The sequence below is a fragment of the Pleurodeles waltl genome, chromosome 6 (assembly GCF_031143425.1).
Source record: "Pleurodeles waltl isolate 20211129_DDA chromosome 6, aPleWal1.hap1.20221129, whole genome shotgun sequence".
In the NCBI taxonomy this organism is placed as follows: domain Eukaryota; kingdom Metazoa; phylum Chordata; class Amphibia; order Caudata; family Salamandridae; genus Pleurodeles; species Pleurodeles waltl.
This window is the reverse complement of record NC_090445.1, coordinates 1,611,286,920-1,611,308,755: the sequence shown is the minus strand read 5'-3', so window position 1 is coordinate 1,611,308,755 and position 21,836 is coordinate 1,611,286,920. Positions and strand designations below refer to the sequence as shown.

General features: G+C 47.2%; 1 protein-coding gene across 1 annotated transcript in view; it reads left to right on the top strand.

Annotated features, from left to right (window-relative positions):
- The window catches only part of LOC138301236 (ER degradation-enhancing alpha-mannosidase-like protein 3), a 252,313-nt gene extending 238,148 nt beyond the window's left edge, over positions 1-14,165 (top strand). Inside the window, exon 20 of the mRNA XM_069241496.1 lies at positions 12,121-14,165. Within this exon, the coding sequence (XP_069097597.1) occupies positions 12,121-12,590 (470 nt within the window). The 3' untranslated portion in view covers positions 12,591-14,165. The remainder of the gene's footprint in view (positions 1-12,120) is intronic.
- The last annotated feature ends 7,671 nt before the right edge of the window (positions 14,166-21,836 follow it).

Genomic DNA, 21,836 nt, shown 5'->3' with positions numbered 1-21,836 from the left:
TGAACCACTTGGAACTGCTAGCAGTGTTCTTAGCAATCGAAGCATTCCAAACATAGATCACAAACAAAACAGTCTTAATGAGGACAGAAAACATGACAACAATGTATTATCTGCAAAAACACGAGGGACACACTCATCCCAATTGTCCCTTCTAGCGCAAACAATTTGGAAGTGGGCAATTCACAATCTCATTCACCTACTAGCATAGTACATCCCAGGGATACACAACCAACTAGCGGACCTCTTAAGCAGGACTCGGCAACAAATACACAAATGGGAGATTCACCCACAAGTAATCCAACATTACTTTCACTTGCGGGGAACACCAAACATAGATCTTTACGCAACAAGCGAAAATGCAAAATGCCCAAACGTCGTGTCCAGGTACCTGTACACCTTCAATCCAAGGGCAATGCTCTATGGATCAATTGGTCAGGGATATTTGCTTAAATTTTCTCCCCTCTCCCTCTAATTCTGTTTCTGGTCAACAAGATCCCGCATACTTCCCTCACTATGATACTCATAGCTCCCACGTGAGCACGTCAACACTGGTACACTACACTATTGGATCTATCTGTAGTACCACAACACAATCTCCCAAACAGATGAGACCTCTTGACTTCATTTAACAGCAATATCAGCCTACTTTAAAAATAGACCGCATATCTCTCTGTTTAGAATTCCTGTCATAAAAGCTTTTATGGAAGGCCTTAAAAGAGTTATTCCACTTAGAGCTCCACCAGCTCCAGCCTGGAATCTTAACATTGTGCTCACAAGGCTTATGGGTCCACCATTAGAACCCATGCATTCTTGTGCAGTTCGGTTTCTCTCATGGAACGTTGCTTTCCTACTAGCAATTACTTCTTTAAGGAGAGTAGGTGAAATCCAAGCATTCACTTTAGAAGTGCCCTTCTTCCATATTCACAAACACAAAATATTACTTGGGACAAATCCAAAATTCCTACCCAAAGTGGTCTCACCGTTTCACATCAATCAGTCAGTGGAATTGCCAGTCTTCTTTCCACAGCCAGATTCAGTTGCTGAAAGAGCTCTCCACACTCTTAATCTCAAAAGAGCTCCTATGTATTATATAGACAGAACAAAAGATTTTAGAAAATCTAAACAACTTTTTGTGGCTTTTCAACAGCCTCAAAAAGTCAATCCCATTTCCAAACAAGGATTAGCCAGATGGATAGTAAAGTGTATTCAAACTTGTTATCTTAAAGCTAAAAGACAACTATTAGTAACTTCTAAAGCACATTCTACTAGGAAAAAAGGAGCTTCAATGGCATTCATTAGAAATATACCAATGGCAGACATATGCGAAGCAGCCACATGGTCTACACCACACACATTTACTAAACACTATTGTGCAGACGTGTTGTTTCACCAACAGGCAAATGTTGGTCACGCAATGTTTAAAACACTATTTCAAACTACTCCAACTCCTACAGGCTAGCCACCGCTTATTATAGGAGGGGGCTGCTTTTCAGTCTATGCACAGCATGTGTCTCTGCAGCTGCACGTCATCGAACAGAAAGTGTCACTCACCTAGTGTACATCTGTTTGTGGCATGTAGTGCTGCAGATTCACATGCGCCCTCCCTCCTCCCCGGAAGCCTGTAGCCGTTGCTGTACTCTATTATGTAAATATGTATATACATCGCATGGACATCTTCTTTACTTACTATATATATGCACATATACAACTCTTCACTCCGTACTTCACCCTCCTGCGGGAAATCAATCTAACAAAGGACTTGATGCCCATGCACACTATCACCGAGAGGAGGAGTCACTCGATCTTGTGACTCGAAAAAGCTTCTTCAAAGAAAAACAACTTGTTACACTCCGTGCCCAACACTAGATGGCAGACTATGCACGGCATGCCACGAACAGATGTACTCTAGGTAAATGACACTATATATATATATATATATATATTTTGACTGAAAAAAAAACAAAGATAACAGGGACATTGTAGTTAGGTTCTGAAATTACTTGTACAAAACCATAGAAATTCAGCAGTTATAGTTAGATTTCTTTCAAGTAACTATAACTCGTGCCCTAAGGTAACTGATTGACAGCTCTCCCTCTCTGTGAACTGAGAGTTTGCTGTGGATTAGCAGCAGCTCTCAAGCTGCTGCCAGGCCACAGCAAACAGCTATGTGCTGGAGTGGGCACCCCAGGACATAGCAGTAGCCGGTGGAGTGTGGCGGTCCCTAGGGCCATCAGTCGGTGCTCAAGGGGGCTGTTTGGTACCACCCTCCAACTAAAATAGCCCTGGGAAGGTAGTGGTCCCTGGGGCTGTGGGGGTCCAAAACAGACCCCCCCCCGCCTTTCCTTTTTTTAATGTTTGCCCGGGGAGGTAATGCAAGGGGGGAGTGCTTGCACTCCACCACCAATAGTTACTGAAATTCCCCAGGGAGGTGGCAGTCTGCGGGGAGTGGGCCACGCGGCATCCAGCATATAATTGCTGAAATGACCCGGGGGTGGTGGCGGTTCCTAGGGCGGGGGGCAATATTGGCCCCTGCATAAATTTACAACAATGCCCTGGGAAGGTGGTGGGGGGTACAGTTGGCCCGCGCATTTAATAATAATAACATTTTAGGCCCAGGGAGGTGGCAGTCCCGAGGCTGTGGGGAAGGGGCAGCACACCCTCCCCCATACAATTACAACAATGCCCCAGGGAGGTGGCATGAGAATAGCAATGCTCCCGGGACCTGGCTTACTCAAGGACTTTAAAAAACACAATCACAGGAGACAGCACTTGTGTTTTTAAAAAAACAATTGTACTGCAAATTTGCAGTGAGGCAGCAATTATTGTTTTTTTAAAGTCCTTTTTTTGCCCAGGGGGAGTCCCTCTGGGACCCCAGCACCAGAGCCAAGGGGACAGGTCTCCCTACCCTGGCCTGTTTTCCTTTTATTTTTGCGATTTTTAGTGGGACTTGGCAGAAGCCGAGACCCAAGATGACTCACAAAACATTTCCTCGTTTTAAGTGCCAATCAGAGGTCTGCAGCTCCGTGCACAAGCTCTTCTTCTTCACGAGGTCCTCGTGACCTCAGATATACAAATTTAATTTTCCTTTAATTTCTCAAAAACTACTGAACAGATTTACACCAGATATGTGAAAGCACAATCTGTGTACAGAGAGCTAGCTTTGTGCCAAATTTAGTGTAATTCCATCCAGTGGTTCGAGCTGTAGTCGTGTTTAAAGGTCCAATGGGAATTAACATGGGAAACACAACTTTTTGATCCCCCCCCACCCCTCTTTTTTTTCTCCGACACCACGAACCACAACCTGTGTTCCAAATGCCTCCATTTAGCAGAAAGTAGGGTGGCAGGCGAAGGGCAAACTTTCCCAGTTATTTTGACAAAGGCAACTGCTGCTATCTCTCTGACTGGAGTGTACCTCTCAGGTTGTGACCCACGCTCAGGCCTCCATTTCCAGACTCTGTGGTGGTGGAAGGGAGGGATAGAAAGAGTGGGGATCACTTTGACAGCATGGAGAGGAGCTGCATGGATGAATTTGTTCCTTTCTGATGTTGCAGATCCATAAATAACTGTAACCCCCAGCAGATATGGGCCTTTAAACCGAGGTCGAGAGAAGGGACAGGAGGGGGTGCCTCATCAATATGAACACACTGATGGAGACCGTCTTGTCTCCATCAGTGCGCCTATTCATTTGCTCGATTGAAACTGTCAGAAACAACCATTTTGTAGGAAAATGGCTCCCTGTTGCAGTTACCTCCTGCTTTTTGCCTGATATTGATGCTGACTTGACTGAGAAGTGTGCTGGGATCCTGCTAACCAGGCCCCAGCACCAGTGTTCTTTCACTTAAAAATGTACCATTGTTCCAAGATTGGCACTTCCCTGGCACACAGATAAGTCCCTTGTAAAAGGTACCAGGAGTACCAAGGGCCCTGTGACCAGGGAAGGGGCTGCAGCATGTATTGTGCCACCCTAAGGGACCCCTCACCTTACACATGCACACTGCCATTGCAGATTGTGTGTGTTAGTGGGGAGAAAAAGGCAACGTCAACATGGCACCCCCCTCAGGATGCCATTCACACAAAATTACTGCTAGTGGCAAAGGTAAGTCACCCCTCTAGCAGGCCTTGAAGCCCTAAGGCAAGGTGCACTATACCACAGGTGAGGGCATAGCTGCATGAGCAATATGCCCCTACAGTGTCTAAGTCCATTCTTAAGACATTGTAAGTACAGTGTGGCCATATTAAGTATATGGTCTGGGACATTGTAAGTACAGTGTGGCCATATTAAGTATATTGTCTGGGAGTTTGTCAAAACGAACTCCACAGCTCCATAATGGCTACACTGAATACTGGGAAGTTTGGTATCAAACTTCTCAGAATGATAAACCCACACTGATACCAGGTTTGGATTTATAAAAAAAATGCACACAGAGGGCATCTTAGAGATGCCCCCTGTATTTTACCCAATGTGTCAGTGTAGGACTGACTGGTCTGTGCCAGCCTGCAATGAGACAAGTTTCTGACCCCCTGGGGTGAGAGCCTTTGTGCTCTCTGGGGCCAGAAACAAATCCTGCACTGGGTGGAGGTGCTTCACACCTCCCACCTGCAGGAACTGTAACACCTAGCAGTGAGCCTCAAAGGCTCAGGCTTTGTGTTAGAATGCCCCAGGGCACTCCAGCAAGTGGATATGCTGCCCCTCCGGACCCAGTCCCCTCTTTTGGCGGCAAGTCCAAAGGAGATAATGAGAAAAACAAAGAGGAGTCACCTACCAGTCAGGACAGCCCCTAAGGTGTCCTGAGCTGAGGTGGCCCCTGCCTTAAGAAATCCTCCATCTTGTTTTGGAGGATTCCCCCAATAGGAATAGGGATGTGCCCCCCCTCCCGTGAGGGAGGAGGCACAAAGAGGCTGTAGACACCATACGGGGCAGTAGCCATTGGCTACTGCCCCCCAGACCTAAACACACCCCTAAATTGAGTATTTAGGGGGACCTTGAACCCAGGAAATCAGATTCCTGCAACCTGAAGAATGAAGAAGGACTGCTGACCTGAAAGCCCCGTAGAGACGACGTAGACACCAACTGACTTGGCCCCAGCCCTACCAGCCTGTCTCCAGACTCAAAGAACCTGCACAGCAACGCATCCAGCGGAACCAGTGACCTCTGAGGACTCAGAGGACTGACCTGCATCTAAAGGTCCAAAAACCTCCTGAGGACAGCGGCTCTGTCCAGAAACAACAACAAAGAAAGCAACTTTAAAGAGATTCCAACTTCCTGCCAGAAGCATGAGTCTTCACACTCTGCACCTGACGCCCCCGTCTCAAGTTCAGGACAACCAACCCTCCAGAGAGGACTACCAGGTGACTCCAACTATGCGGACATACTGAGTTGACCTCCCTGCACTTCCACAGCGACGCCTGCAGAGAGGGTCCAGAGACTCCCCCTGACCGCGACTGCCTGGTAACAAAGGAACCCGACGCCTGGACCAAGCACTGCACCCGCAGCCCCCAGGACCGAGAGGAACCACCTACCAGTGCAGGAGTGACCAGCAGGCAGCTCTCATCATAGCCCAGTCGGTGGTTGGCCCGAGAAGCCCCCCTGTGCCCTGCCTGCATGGCCAGAGTGACCCCCGGGTCCTCCATTGTTTTCTACGGCAAATCCGACACCTACTTTGCACACTGCACCCGCCTGCCCCTGTGCTGCTGAGGGTGTGTTTTGTGTGTCTGTGTGTGAACCTCCCCCCCCCCCCCCGCCCCCCTCACCCACTAGTGCTCTACAAAGCCCCCTGGTCTGCTCCCCGAGGACTCAGGTACTTACCTGCTAGCAGACTGGAACCTGAGCACCTTGTTCTCCATAGGCTCCTATGTTATCTGGGCCCTCCTTTGACCTCTGCACCTGACCAGCCCTGTGTTGCTGGTGGGTGCGGTGGCTTTGGGGTTGCCTTGAACCCTCAACTGTGGGCTGCCTAGGCCCAGGAGACTGAACTTGTAAGTGCTTTACCTACCTGAGAAACTAACTATTACTTACCTCCCCCAAAAACTGTTTATTTTTGCAGTGTCCACTTTTAAAATAGCTATTTGCCATTTTTACCAAAACTGTGTGTACTACTGTTGTAAATCAAAATTCTATACTTACCTGTGTGAAGTACCTTACAATGTATGTACTTACCTAAAATTTGAATCTTGTGGTTCTAAAAATGAATTAAGAAAAGTTATTTTTCTATATAAAAACCTATTGGCCTGGAGTTAAGTGTTTGAGTGTGTGTTCTCATTTATTGCCTGTGTGTGTACAACAAATGCTTAACACTAGCCTCTGATAAGCCTGCTGCTTGACTTCACTGCCACAAAATAGAGCATTGGAATTATCTAAATTTGCCACTATCAACCTCTAAGTGGAACCCTTGGACTCTGTGCACACTATCTCTCACTTTGCAATACAATAGGTCTCTCATTTGTGAGATTAGAGCTACTGGTGTTGTTAATGACAATGTCTTTTACTTATGTGTTTTGGTTTGGAGTGCAGTGGATTTATGAACAGAGACACAGCTGTAGCACTGTCTAGAGGACAAAGAATGGGGAGTTACCACTGGGAACAGAGATGAAGCTGCAGCAATGCCTAGAGTACTTAGAATGGAGGAGTTACCAACGGAAACAGAGAAGCAGCTGCAGCACTGTCTAGGGGGCTAAGAATGAGGAATTACCACTGGGCCCAGAGAAGCAGCTGCAGCACTGTTTAGATTACTTTAAAATGAGGAAGACTGAAAGTGGATGAGTGTGTGTCGGATGGAGAGTGCAAAACATGCACACAGACCCAATTATTTCTAAAACAGCAGTGGAGGGAAAAGAGACTTGGAAAACATCAATTAAGTATACCTAAGCAGAGGCTCAAGAACAAACGAAACATGAAACCTTCGGTTCCTTTCTACTCGCGTTGTTTTTGCTGGTGTGGTATGAACACATTGGTATGGACAACCAAAAGAACACTAAGGCTGCAATGCCTAGGAGGTATGAGAGGCCATCACACGCTGTAACAGGAGGAAGCGTGAACATAGTGTGATGGCCAACAAAAATGTTCTCTCAATGAAATCGCTTGGGAGGGAACTAAACATACAAAGAAGGGACATTTAGAAAAATGCATATATAAAAAGGAAGCATTTAAGACAAGGACAACAAAGAACGAATGACAATAGTGGGTGTGGTTAAAGCTCATTGACTGAATACAGCATTTCTTGCAGACAGCGCATACTCGCTGCCTTTGACCTCAAATAACGTGCTAATGACAGACAAGCAAATTGCATATATCTTTTTGAATCAAGAAGCATCAATGTCTGATCAGATGTATTGCCACCTCACACAAAGTATGGGCGTGCTCCCTGCCCTGAGATTCAGATCTGCCTCTGCAGTGAACCCCTCACTCACTGCACCAGGTGTCTGCATCAGTGCAACCTGCCTGGATCTGCAACCCGTTGGTCGGTTTGTGTCATGACTGGACACCATTTCACCATGCTGTGGCTCCCTGGTCAGTCTGCTAGTCGGCCTGTATTGGGCCCTCAAACCGCCATCCTAAGATACGCCTCTTCTACATATAGGTCAGACCCGCGCACCAACCCTGGTCAGCCTGCTAGCCGGCCTGTACCATGCCGTAGTACCCCAACCCCAGCGGGACTGCAAATCCAATATTCCATTGAGCTCCTGGAGGCGGCCCTGCTCTCACGGACGCCATTATTGCCAGCAGCTGTGGTTTTACCTAGCGCTATAAAGCGCAGTTTGGTGTCCTGTGGTTTGGGAGGAGACTCTAGCGGGAGTGTATTTGTAAACCATTAAAAACAAATAATGTTCTGGGGATCCAGCATATCCCCAGAGATAATCAAATGTTTATAGATTCACAGACAATCTCTTTGACAGAAAACTAACATTACAGATAAGTACTTATATTTCTAACTGAATATTCTTCACCTTGTGAATTGATACTAAAGCAATAGCCCTCCCCAAGGAGGTGAAGTCTGACGAGTGGAAAGTACGTCAGAACATCTTGTATGGGAAAATTGGCCCTCTCTGCAGACTTGAGAATAAATACAGTAGCGCATAGTGAAAGTGCCTGCCCTTACCTGTGCCCACAGCAAAGCCTTTGCTGGGCTAAAGACACAAAAAACTCAAACCGTTAGCACCTTGATGATAGAGGATAAACCTGGTTTTCCTCATTCCAGACGACAAAGTTCACCCAACATCTCAAATACACTGACATGGGAAAAGAGCAGTGGGCAACCAAAATGAAATCCATCCCGACAAGTGGAAGATCAAAGCCTTACAGTTGGTTCCACTCTCTCTCTATGCATGAACGTGTGGATTGTGGAGGGTTTGGGGGAACTACCGTGCCCTGTTGCTGAGACAGCTGATCCTCCTGAAGAGGCTGTTAAAGTTGAGGTGAAGTCCTCCGATACAAGTGTTTGGAGTACCAGACCCCATGAGTGGGCAATCAGAATGAACTTTTCTCGTTCCTACTTCCCTCTGAATTTTTGAAAGGCCAGTCACTGCCAAAGCCTGAAAATCTACAGACAAGTAGCACCAGACCCCACACACACACCCCTGCTTGTTTCAGTAACACATGGGAGTTGTTTGGTCAGTCACTACCCGGACCACGTTGCCCCTGATGGAAAGCAGCAGGGCCTGACTGGCCAAACGAATGTCCCACTGCTCCAGAACATTGAAATGATAAAGCTGCTCCACCGGTGGCCAGAGAACTTTGATCTCTACATCGTTCATGTAATTTCCCCAGCCTAGAGATGGTGTATCTGTCCATACCAGGAGTGGTAAGGAGAACTGCCCACCAAGAGGTACATTGGCATCCAGCACCCACCAACTTGGTTTCTCTTTTAGCACATTAATACAGCCACTGACAAGAGGTCAGAACTCCCTCTACAGATATATGAGATAAAGTACAGCCTGACTTACATTATAAGGATATTTCAAGTTACTGAGGAGTTCCATGACCATCTAGAGGAACAAGGCCAAAGGCCGAGTTCCTTTATAAGGTTATGAAACTCCAAGTTGACTTGAAATATCCTTTTGTACAACAGGGGCTAATTAATCCCTCATTATACATGGTCACTCTGTAACAAAATGGGTTCTGTTCATATAATGTGTCCAGATTGTTTGCTTTTCGGTCACCTGCATTATGCCCTTTTTTTTTAGCCTCTCAACTCTCCCACGGTAAATAGACTGAGCACGTTTATAGCCAGTGTCTGCCTTTCAAGATAAGGCAGCTGCAACATATCAAAGGTAAGGGGCACCTGGCTGCTTACACATGAACATATATGCACATGAACATATGTGCACATGTATGAGGGCTGCACGTGTGAGACTATGGTTACGCGCACCTGGTAACTGTGCACAGGTAGCCTGGCTCAGATGGGACCCTGCAGGATTAAATATTGACCTGGGATAAGCTTTATAATGTTAATGTACACATAAAGAAAGTCAGTGAGGTTTACTGTCTTGCTGGCAGTTGAACTATTATGCACATGTTGGGGGGGGTTAACTACCTTAGAGTGTAGTTTGAATTCCCTTGGGCCTGCAAGGCCCAGTGACATATCAAACTGAGGTGGATCATGTGTGTAAAAATCTAATCTGCAAGTACCAAGAAGGTATCAGTACAGCTTATGGGGTCATCCAGAATTGTCATATTTCTCTGGCCCAGCTCTGGATTAGAGCCCAGACCTTTTGTAACCCTCCTGGGCCAGGTTTATTACATTTCTCTCCAGCAGCCGGAACCAAGGCCTCCTCACACAAAGGGAGCAAATAGCAGGGGTTCACTCAGCTCCTGAAGATGAAAGTGGTGGTTAGAAGGGTCTGCATCCATTAATCAGCTGTCTGACTGTACCACTGATAAGCCAACCCAAGGCCACTGAATACACGAGGGAGCCAAAACATCTGGAGCCAACAAAGGAGGGGTCATCTGTTTAAAGTTTTGGTGATAAAGGCCCTGGAAGTGATGTCAGCGCTGGGCAGAGCTGAGGCCCCCCACATGCGATGTGAACAGTGACTCCTGGATGATGCCATATTGGGGCTGGGGAGAACTGCTGGCTCTCCTGACAACACAGGGAAGCGCTGCCTGCATGGGGTGCCAGCCAGGGGTGGGCTCTCTGGGCTGCCCCCAAGAGAGACAGAGAGCATTTAGGGTGCCCAGGTGGGACCAGGCAACCCAAGCAAAAGAAAAAAATGAAAGATATATGGTCTGAGGTCACACTGTAACAAAAAAAGATTGCAGCTGAGGCTCTTAATTAGTATGCACGTGTCTCAGGAGGGAGAGCTTTATAGTGCTCTTGGTCAGCTTTGTAAAAGCCAAGAGTTGTAATTAATTTGGTGGCATGTGCACCACCAGTGGAATCGGTGTGTGTGTGGTGGTGGGGGGGGGGGGGGGGGGGGGGTAGTGTGGGGGAGAGACACTGCTTTCCCCAAGGAACTTTTGCCAAAAATGCAGGGCCTAAGTTTGCAGGGTCTAGCAAAGGATGATCACCCTGGGATTCTTTCACCTTCAGGCATCCACAAAGCTGGAGCTTTTGCTCGACAACTGGGAGTTCAGTACCCTCAAAGCGCTGAATCTATGGCTGCAGGCTTATGAGGCCTGAAGGCTAAGAAACACAGACATATGGAGTATCTTTAAATAATGACTTATTTAACAGTTTTATTCATAATAGTTTGACAATGCTTTATTTTAAAATATTATTCATAATGGCTTTATGCAATCCCTCATCCAAAGATATTACTGAAAATGCTTTATTTAAACAGATATTAATAATAATAGTAGTGCATATTCCTGAAAGGCTGCAATTGTTTAGTTATGATAATATGAGCAGCTGACTGCAATGCTTGATAATTCATAGTACATGCAGAGGTATTTTGGTTACCATTGTCAGTATTGGAATTGAGTATTATAATGACATGATTCTGATCTTGCAGTGTGGTAACAATGACCTGATGCAAAGTGACAACCCCATATATTGTTATGTGCTGTGATGTACATGGAGGTGGGGGGGTGTTACTGTGCTTTTGGGGGTCAAATGTAATGTTGCCAAAGGTATTTCCAACAGCCTTATGTATATTTGTAAATTACTTCCTTCGTAGTACTGAGAATTGTGTGTGTAATAAATGTATGTTTCCTCTCCTAATGAAAAACAACAGACAGTTGTACAATCATTTATTGAATTTTTATATTATGTGCCAGCTAATGGTGATTACTAGCCCACACCAGCTCCCTTGAGCAGGCCTTGAATTGCTCTGCTTCGTTACCCTGAGAGTCCAGCACTACAATGGGGTGTTTGGTTCTCAGAGAAGGGTGAATGTGGATCCATTACTTGTGCAGGCCACACAACTAATAAGCCGTTTCTTCACACACCCTAACACCTTTCCCACAAATCACTTAAATACTTGCTATGTAGATCTTTTATATAAGAGAGAGTGCTTTTCCAAACATGAAGAAAAAATATATATTTTTTAAGAGGAGTGCAGTAGCTCGGAATATATAGACGCATGCAAAAATATTCTAACGTTTCTATAATCAAAAAGCATGTTGCCATAAATCTCCTTTCTGGTTGCCACTGCTGAGCTAGAAAAAAAGAGCAAAATAAAAGCCATATTTAGTTTTCATCCAATAAACAGCTGCTTTAAGTACTATATGACCTGACTTGCCTTTCCCCTCAGCTACTGTCTCGCGCAGTATGCACTGTGATGTTAGAACTTAACTGTCACAAATTATCACAGTTGAGTTCAGAAGTCATTTCTTTTAATCAGCGACTGGGTATGTCTCAACTTGCAGATTTCAATTACATTTAGAGACTGGCTTTTATATAGAGAATTATTTAGAGAATCCCATATATTCTACTGCACCTAATTATACCACTGGTTTTCCTAGGAACTATTATGAGATGACAGTGAGGCTAAGATTCTTTGGTTTCCAGTAGCCTTCGCCTTGTTCTTTTGTGCATGCAAACTTCTCCTTGTTCTGTTTTTTTGCATGCAGATGCTTCTAGAGAAGAGGAAAGAGGGCCCTTCTTTGATGATGAAACACATCTTTTGGTGATTGCTCTACTGAAGATAGTTTTGAAGTAAAATTAATGTTTTCTTCTATTTCAGGTCACATGAGCAGTTTGGAGCCGGGACAGCAGGATCCCAAACTGGATGGGAAGGAAGAGAACAGGCAGGAGACTTTCCAAATAGAAGCTGCTAATGTAGAGATATTCCAGGCAGAAAATAGACCAGACCTCTTCCATCTGAATGAGAGAAGTCAAGAGATCTCCCAGACAAAAGCCAGCTCCGAGAGCCAAACAAATCAGGGTGGCTCTTCTCAGAGCAGCACAAATCAGGCCTGCTCCCAACCAAGCCATACAAGCCAGGAGTATCACCAGGTCTGTGATGTAAGCCCGGAGATTTCCTGGCTTGGAGAAGAAGCTACCAAGATCTCCCAGATGAGTGATTCAAAAGAAAGCTCCCAGAAGAGCTGTGACATCTCTCAGATGAACGAAGAACCCATAGACTATACTGATGCAAAAGGAGAGCCTGGAGAGTTGTCAGATGTTAAAAAGAGACCAAGGGACCCCAGATGAAGGACGAGAGCAAGTTGAAATGCAGGACTAAGGAAGTGAGCCGGGAGACAACCCAGGTGTACTCGAATTGGAACTTGGGCAACAGAGACCAGCGTCTGATAATTTACCAGCATGATTTTCAGGCTATTTCAAGGCTATTGTTGCATTTCCATTACCATACTTTATAGAGGTACCCCTCAGATGCATTCAAAAGCACCACCCAAATGTTGTAGAGTGCTGTGTTCTTGTACTGTTCAGGGGTAAAACTGACAGCAAACTCCTTACACAGGCTGGATTAATATAATCATCTCAGGAACTGTTTAAAATACTTTCTGAATAGTGGACACCGGCAGTGAAGAAAATAGATCTCAGGGTTATGGCAGATATTTGTAGCTGCAGGTGACATTTTTAATTCAGTAGCTGCGTTCTGGAAATGGAGGAAGAGCATAGATGAATGTCCTTCCTTATCTCCAAAATAAATTAATTGTATCAGTGTGCCAATGTGTGCACTAGGTGAGAATGACAATGAAGTGACATTGCATAAGGTAAATTTAATTGCACCTAAAACTGTGCCAGGATTCATGGACGTGTTATGTTTAACATTGGAGCTGTGCAGTTCTCCATTGTGCATCAGGGCATTTTTTTTTTTAATAACGGGAAAGAAGCCTGGACAGGCCAATAAGCCAAAGAAAACATAGTAACACCACATGTCCACCCATGAAGTTTAATTATAATTTTGCAAATCTAATTATTTAGTGGGGGTGACTAAAGAAGTTCCCAATACAGGGAGAAAGCGCCTGGCCTACTAGTTAGGCCTCTTTTATATGTAATCGTTTTTAGAAGAAAAGATGCATTGGAGCCAGTATCCTACTAGGTACAAACCAACATGGCATTGTAAAGTTATTTACTGTTGCTAAACCACTGTGTGCCTTGTCCTATATTCAGCTGTGGATGCTCAATGGGACTTTATTCTCAAAGTCTGCACCAACTGAAAGGATAACTTTGAATGGTAGTTAACTAAATGTATCTCGGAGAAGGATCACTTGATGACTATTTAGTTTGCCAGTTCCATAAGTTGGTAGAGACCTCATGGAATCACCAAATCTAGTTTGGATTCCTGCTGACAGAATTCCATAGGAGTGAGAATGACCATTACATGGCATAGCTTTATCAATTTGTGGGCGAGAGCGCGCCCTTCCTCTGCTCCATTATTGATCTCTGACTTGTTTTTAACTTCACAGATTGCTGGAATATGTTTCATGGCCCTTCTGGTAAGGGACTTCATGTCTGCCTGTTTCCTTAGGTTTGTTCCCATTACATGGTATTAATAGGGTCTTACAACATAATGCAGTCCTAATGTTCAGCTAGTGAACATCTCTGTTGTCCAGCAACGTGAGGTGTCTCAAATCTGCAAATAGGTAAGAGTAGTATCTCAGTTCTTAAAGTGCAATAGCTAGTCTAATGCTGGGTATTAAATGCATCACACATCAGCTTTTATGTTATTTCATTGTAATGTATATTCTAATCAATGGAAAAATGGTCCTGGCAGTGCAGCAGAGCACACAAGGTAATTAAAGTGATGCAAATAGAATATTACATGGTGTTATTTCATCTGTTTCTCCGTGCTTCTGGACACCCCTACAATGCTACAGGATATGACTGTAAAGCCAGTGTTTCAAGTACTAGCCAGTAGGAAGGGCTAGCACTTTGCTTTGATTGCACCTGGGCAGTCAAAGCTGTAGCAGTTGTGGTTGATGAGGTTACATTCAAAGTAAAATGCCAGGGTTTGGATCCCTTTCTGGAATTCTGCAGGACAAATCGGTTTGTCTGACGTGGCCTTATGACTGAATCTGGCAAGCACATAACTAAATTGTGGCTTTTAAAATATACTAAACACCTCTTTGAAATCTTAGAGATCAGTGGGCAATAAATGAATACAGTCTAGTCCACATGAGTAGTTGTGTTCACTGCAATAGTTAGCAATCTGATACAAACGTCTAGCCACAGATTCCTTACCTTACGATATTTCCCAGGTGTCAGACAGGATCTGGAAAATCTTAAGCATTACCTCTTCAATGGATAGGTGGTGTTGATAAGCTCCACGAAGGTGGCGTCTGCACTGGATTTGACATGCAAGGGGGCTATATAGGTGCCACCTCAATATCAATTCTTTACTTTCTGCGCCATCAGCACAGATCTGGAGAGAGCCATCTCAGTTAATTTTTTGGATTCGTTTTTTGGTGTTTTGTTGAATTCTTTTGAGCTTTGCTCGCATTGTGTGCAATAGGGATCCCCTAAAAACCTGTGGGGTTTAAACCTTATGGTTCCTCTCACAGGCAGATGTCTTGACAGGACCCCAGCAACACCTCCAAAGTCTGCTCAAGAGTCGAGCCATGAACCGTAGGGTGGTTCAGGAGCGCTTCCTGAAGCTCTTGGTTGCCTGGCGCCATTCGACTCCACAATGATCCAGGTCCCCGACATACTGAAAGCCCTGGGTCAGTTTGCAGAGCCATTCCCCACACTCCTCAAGCTCGAAGTCATAATTAGGTAAGTTGCATAAAAAATTCCAAAAAGTCTAAGAAGTTGCAGCGTTCTTCGACTTTGCCATGCTGGTCTAAGTCTTCAGACGTGATGGAGGAACAACACCACATATCTACCATTCCCACGTGTCAGACGCAGAACCCTAGTCTGGGTCCTCTCTGTACCTCCCAGAATTTCCTGTAGCCCCAGCGACCCCCACCCAGTTAAAGGAGTTTTATGAGGCCACGTATCTCGGGTTTAGCCGGTGCCAACCCTTCTAGAGCATCTTTGGGCCCCAAGGGTTCTGCAGGTGCTCCCACTGGATTCCCATAGGTGGGTGCATCCTTCATCCCCGTCAGGCCCTTTAGATTCCTTCCTGGATCTGGATCCCCTTAGTTTGCATGACCGTGATCTTCCCCAAAGCCCATTAAAGTGGTGCTGACCCTCTGATTATGCCCGACTGCGATACGGAGCCAGTCCGGCATCAACTCCGGTGCTGGCTGGAACATGAATCTTCGAGTCGGAGACAGTGCCTCCTTTCACTGATAGGCCATGCAAGGCAGATCTAAGGATCCATATGATTATCCCAACCCCATAGAAGAGCCACAGGATAACTGGTATGAGGAACTGGCGGATGCCAATGGTCGGGACACTTCTCTTGGCACTGGCCTAGTCTCTCTTCCTAGTGTGGCTACGGAAGAAGAGGCTTCATTTGTCATGGTAGTAAGGTGGGCCGCTTAGGTCCTGGACCTTATGCTGCCCTCAGTCATAGTCAAGACAAATGTCTTGACAAAGGTGCTTCAACCAGAAGTTGTTGTCACAGGACCTGTTCTCCCATTTAATGAAGCCTTCACTGTTGTCCCAATCAGGGCATGGGCTAAGCCCTGCACAGGGGCTCCTGTGCACAAGATGACTGCTTGTCTCCCTTACCCTGCTCATGGGGACCCAGCTTTCCTCACCCAGTACCCCAGCCCGGAGAGCCTGGTTTCCCAGGCCTCCATTTCTAAAGTCAACCTTGGTGCTTTCCATACTTCACAACCCGATAGGGTATCCAAGTGGCTGGACACCTTCAGTCAGAGGATTTGAAGATTTTCTCTTCCTCCAATCATCATCACTCTACCTTTCACCCCTTCTGTGGATACAGCAAGAGCTATCCACGGTGTCTATTTCCCCAAAGCCACCACAGCTAACAGGAACCCCAATACTTTTGTGGCCACAGACACTGTTCCAACAAGCCCCATGGGACCCAAGGCCAGAGATCTGCCCAGTCCGCTACACCCCTGCAGCCACAGCCTCCAAACCCTTTTATTATGCCCTCTCACCATCACGGGCAACCAATTTTCCGCAGTATCAGGCACCACATGTCCTGATGGCAGTCCGTCACCTTGGACACATAGGTGCTTAAAATTATTAAGCAGGTTACATGCATCCATTCATAAACTCCCTGCAGTCCATGCCACTATCCTCAGTCAGGCTGATTTAGGACCAGCTCTCCTTGCTGCATCAGGAAGTGCCGGCTCCTTTGGCCAAAGGAGCCATCGGGAGGATGCCACCATCAGACGTAGGTTGTGGGTGTTATTCCTGCTACTTTCTTGTGCCGAAAAAGGATGGAGGGCTCTGCGCTATACTAGACTTACACCATCTCAACTACTTCCTGAAAAGGAGAAATTCAAAATGCTCACTTTGGCTCAGGTTCTGTCTGCCATGGAGAGTGGATGATAGCGTTGGACTTCTAGGACACCTACAGATGTTACCTGCGGTTCACGGTGGGCCACAAGCCCTTTAGGTTTGGTGTGCTCTCCTTTGGCCTTACCAGTGCCCCTTAGGTGTTCACCAAAGTGATGGTGGTGGCTGCAGCCCATCTGTAAAGGTCCCAGTCTTTCCCTACCTCGATGACCGGCTGATAAGGCAGGCTCACCCCAGGCAGTCATCATCCACCTCCAGACCATAGTAGACCTGCATTCACTGGGGTTCACTATCAACTTGCCAAAGACTTCAGGTTCTGTTGCAGAACCCTACCCTGTTCCTGCAACAGAGGATCCTCCTGAAGAGGCAGCCTGGTCGGATGACCCATAGTCATGCTCAACAGCTCTGAATATTAGAGACTGTGTCCATTCCAGAACCATAAAAATGACTTTGGCCCAGTCGTTCCTGATTTTCTTGAGAACTCTGGGCATGAGTGGTATTGGCGGAAAGGTGTACAGGAGGCTGGACCTCCACTCAAGAGAGAAAGTGTCTCCAAGCAAGTGCAGCCTTGGAAACTCCAGCATACAAAACTGCTGACATTGCGTGCTCTTGACAGAGGCAAACAGATCTAACCAAGGCTCTCCCCACTCGTGAACGAGGCCTTGCACCACCTCAGGATGGAGATGCCATTTGTGATGCACTGTGCAATGACGGTGGAGTTCTGCTTCTCTGGCATTCGGAGAGAGTGCCAGGAGTTGAACCACTAGGGATATGACCTAGTGTTACAGCCAAGACCAGAGATGTAAAGCCTCTTAACAAAGGGTCCATGACCTCACACTGCCCTGTTTGCTGCAATACCACATGGCAGTGGTGTTATCCATGAACACCTGTACCAGCATTCCCCTGATTGAAGGAAGAAAGGCTTTCAATGCAAATCGGATTGCCCAGAGCTTCAGTAGATTGATATGGAGCCCGTATTCCACTTGGGCCAGAGTCCTCTGCTAATATTCATGTTCTCAGTGGTAGCAAACAGATCTAACCCAAAGCTCTCCACTCTCTCCAAAGATGCCTTGCACCACCTCTGGATTGAGACACCATTCATGATATGCCTGGGATTGACAGCTGAGTTTGTCCGATGTGGCGTTCAGAGAGCCTGCCCGGTGTTGAACCACCAGAGAAATGCCCTGACATTCCAGCCATGTAGAGAGATACAGGGCCAGCGGCCCCTGCCCTGTTTATTACAGTTCCACATGATAGTGGTGTTGTCTGTAAACAACTGCACCAGCCTTCCCTTGATTGAAGGAAGAAAAGCATTTAATGCCAGACAGATTGCCCAAAGCTCCAACAGGTTGATGTGATCTTGGCTTCCACCAGAGTCCTGATTTCCACCTTTCCCAAACGGCCACCCCAGCCCAGGAGTAACACATCTGTCACTACAGTTGGCTTTGGTTGGGCAAGGGAGAGGAGTCTGCCATTGACCCAGACAAGGTTCCTCAGCAACCACTGCAGGTCTTTTGCAATTCCCTCCAAGATTTGGACCATGTCGGAGAGATTCCTGCTGATGCTGCTCCTACTGGAACTTTAGGGCCCACTGCAGAGTCCACATATCCCAACAGTATGCGTCTCAAGCAGGATGTGATGAAGCCTAGCAGCCTCAGAGTCAGTCTCACTAAAATCTAGAATAAAGGCTGAAACATCAGTATCATAGCATGAATAACCTGGACTCGCTGGTCGGGAGGCTAGGCCCAAAACTGCAGTGTGTCCAGAACAGCTCTATTAAAGGGGAGTGTCTGAGGAGGAGTCAGGTGTGACTTCGGCACGTTGATAGTAAACCCCAGCGACTGCAGAGTGTTTGCCATAGTCCGAAGGTGGGAGACGAGTGCCCTCGTGAGCTTGCCTTCCACAGCCAATCATCGAGCTAAGGGAAGACTGGCACCCCTGATATCCGCAGATGTGCCCCAACCTCCGCCATCACCTTGGTGAACACCTGAGGCGTGCTGGAAAGGCCAAGGAGAAGTACGACAAAGTACTTTTGGCCTACCGTGAACTGATGGTAACATCTGTTTGCAGGCAGGATGGGGATGTGAAAATATGCATCCTACAAGTCCAACGCAACTATCCAGTCTCCTGGGTCCACAGACTTGAATTCCTCCTTCTTGAGGAAGAGATTGAGAAGGCTCAGGTCTAGTATAGCACCCCTCCACCCTTGCCCTTGATGGGGTAGGAGCCATGGCTGCTGGGGGTGATGGACTAGCCAGAAATCTGGCTAACTGTACCACATGGTCTTTGGGAACTGGTCCTCAGCCACAAAAAGTCTGTGCAACCTGCTGCCGATGTTGCTCTTCGGATAGACGTGTTTGAAAGCACCTTCCATGGCCAGGAAAGGGAAGGACTGAGGTAGGCGAGTGGCCGAATTGTCCTTAAAGCGCTTCAGCTCTCAGTCCGCCTTCTCTTCAAACAAGTGGGAGCCATCCAAGAGCATGTCCATGAGCGTAGCTTGGACATCCCTCGAAACGCCAGTGCTTCTCAAGCAGGCATGGTGCCTAAGGGCCACCAATGATGAAATCAATCTGCCTAGTGAATCTATCATATCCAGCCCACATCAGATACAGAATTTGGCTGCGTCCCTCCCATCAGCAGTTGCTTGAGAGAGTATGGCTCAGGCCTTTGCCAAGACCATAAGCAGCACTTGGCACAACTGAGTCCTAGATTGTATGGAAGTATCGTCCCAAGAGGCACATGGTGTTCAGACTGCAGTGCTATGCTGGTGGAAGAGAACATACTCTTCCCAAAGGTATCCAGCCTCTTGGGATTTTCTGTCCGGACGGGTGGTGGGGAATGCGTTGCTGTTCCTTTTTGAGGTGGAATACTGGACCACCAAGCTCTACAAGGTGGGGTGCAGAGTGAGGAAACTGGCATCCCTTGGGGTGAGGGTGATGGTGGCAGGCGATTGTCCTGTGCACAGGAGCCCCTTTGCAGGGCTTGGACCAGGCCCGGAGTAGGACATCAGTGAGGGCTTCATTGAAAAGTAGAAGTGGTTCAGGCGAGGGTGACTCCTGGTTGAAGTACCTCCATTAGGACATTTGTCTTGACTGCCACTGAGGACAGTTGAAGGTCCAAGACGTCAGCTATCCTCCTCACCACCATAGCGAACAAGGCACCCTCCACCATAGCCACAGTAGGGGGAGAATGTTGGAAAGTAGCCTCTTTCTATCTTGGTTTCCCCCACTTTTGGCCTGTTTGAAAGTTTGTTTGACTTTGTCTACTGGGATCCTGCAAATCAGGCCCCCGTAGTTGTGCTCTCTTCCTTAACTTATGGTTGTAGGATACTGGTAACCCAGTAGTTCATCCACAGTTGGCATACTGGAGCCCCCTTATAAGTCCCTAGTATATGGTACCCAGGGCATTGGGGTTCCAGAGGATCCCTATGGGCTGCAGCTTATCTTTTGCCACCCATAGGGAGCCCATGGAAGGGCTTCTACAGGACAGCCATTGCAGCCTGTGTGAAAAGGTGCATGCACCCTTTCACTGTCATTTTCACTGCCCCAGGTCACTTATAAGTCACCCCTATAGCAGGCCCTCCAGCCCTGGGGGCAGGGTGTAGATTACCTGTGTGCGAGGGCACCCCTGCACCAGCAGAGGTGCCCCCACGACCTCCAGGACCATTTTCCCAGACTTCGTCAGTGCTGGGACGCCGTTTTACACATGTACTGGACATAGGTCACTACCTATGTCCAGCTACATAATGGTAACTCCGAACATAGGCATGTTTGGTATCAAATATGTTGGAAACATACCCCAATGTTTTTGCAAGCATTGGTTGTATGATTCCATGCCCTCTGGGTGATCCTTAGAGGACCCCAGTATTGCCATTCCAGCCTTCTGAAGTTTTCCAGGCAGCCCCAGCTGCTACCACTTCACAGACAGGTTTCTGCCCTCCTGTTGCTTGAGCAGCTCACGCCCAGGAAGGTAGAGCAAAGGATTTCCTTTGGGAGAGGGGTGTTACACCCTGTCCCTTTGGAAATAGGTGTTACAGGCTTGGGAGGGGTAGCCTTCCCAAGCCTCTAGAAATGCTTTGAAGGGCATAGATGGTGCCCTCCTTGCATAATCCAGACTACACCGGTTCAGGGACCCCAAGTCCGTACTCTTGTTCGAAACTGGACAAAGGAAAGGGGAGTGACCAATCCCCTGTCCATCACCACCCCAGGGTGGTGCTCAGAGCCCCTCCAGAGGGACCCTGGGTTTTGCCATCTTGGATTCCAAGTTGGCAGGGATCTCTGGGAGCATCTGAGTGGCCAGTGCCAGCAGGTGACGTCAGAGCCCTCCCCTGATAGGTGCTTACATGTTAGCTGACCAATTCCCCTTTTAGGGCTTTTTAGGGTCTCTCTCTCGGGTGGTTACAGAAGAAACTGCATCTGGACCCTCCAGGCACTCTTCAACTGCAACAAAGAAGCAAATACATGACTTCTGCAACATTGTATCTTCAGCTCCTGCCAGCAACTGCAACTGTTTCCCGGTCGTGCATCCTCAGAGGACAGCCTGTCTTCAACCTGCACCAGAAGAATGAAGGAATCTCCCTTGGATTGAAGGAGTCACTCCCCTGCTTCAGCAGACACCTCTCTGCAACGACCACCGGTTGTGTGGTACCCCTCTTCTGACGAGCTGCATGGCTCCTGCGTTGGACTGAAGTGGTCCCAGCGGCCCTGACGTCCAACTTTGGTGGAGGTAAGAGCTTGCCTCCCCATGCAAGACAATACCCCTGTGCACTGTGTGTTTTGCTGTTGCCAAGGCCTGTTGGTGTCCTTCCACAAAGTTCTTCGTGCACCTTGCAGCTCTGGCACCCAGCACTCCTTCTTACAATGCACAACTTTCTGCGTGGTTCTCCGGCGGCGTGGGAACCTTTGTTGTAGTGCTGCGTGGGTCTCCTTTTGCACCTTCTTTGTCTCCATGTTGTGGGACTCCTGTGCACTGTGTGACCTGCCTGCTCTTCTGAGGGCTCTCCGAGTTGCTGAGAGCCCCCTCTAACTCCCCCCTCCAGGATAGAGTCCACCAGGTCCCGGG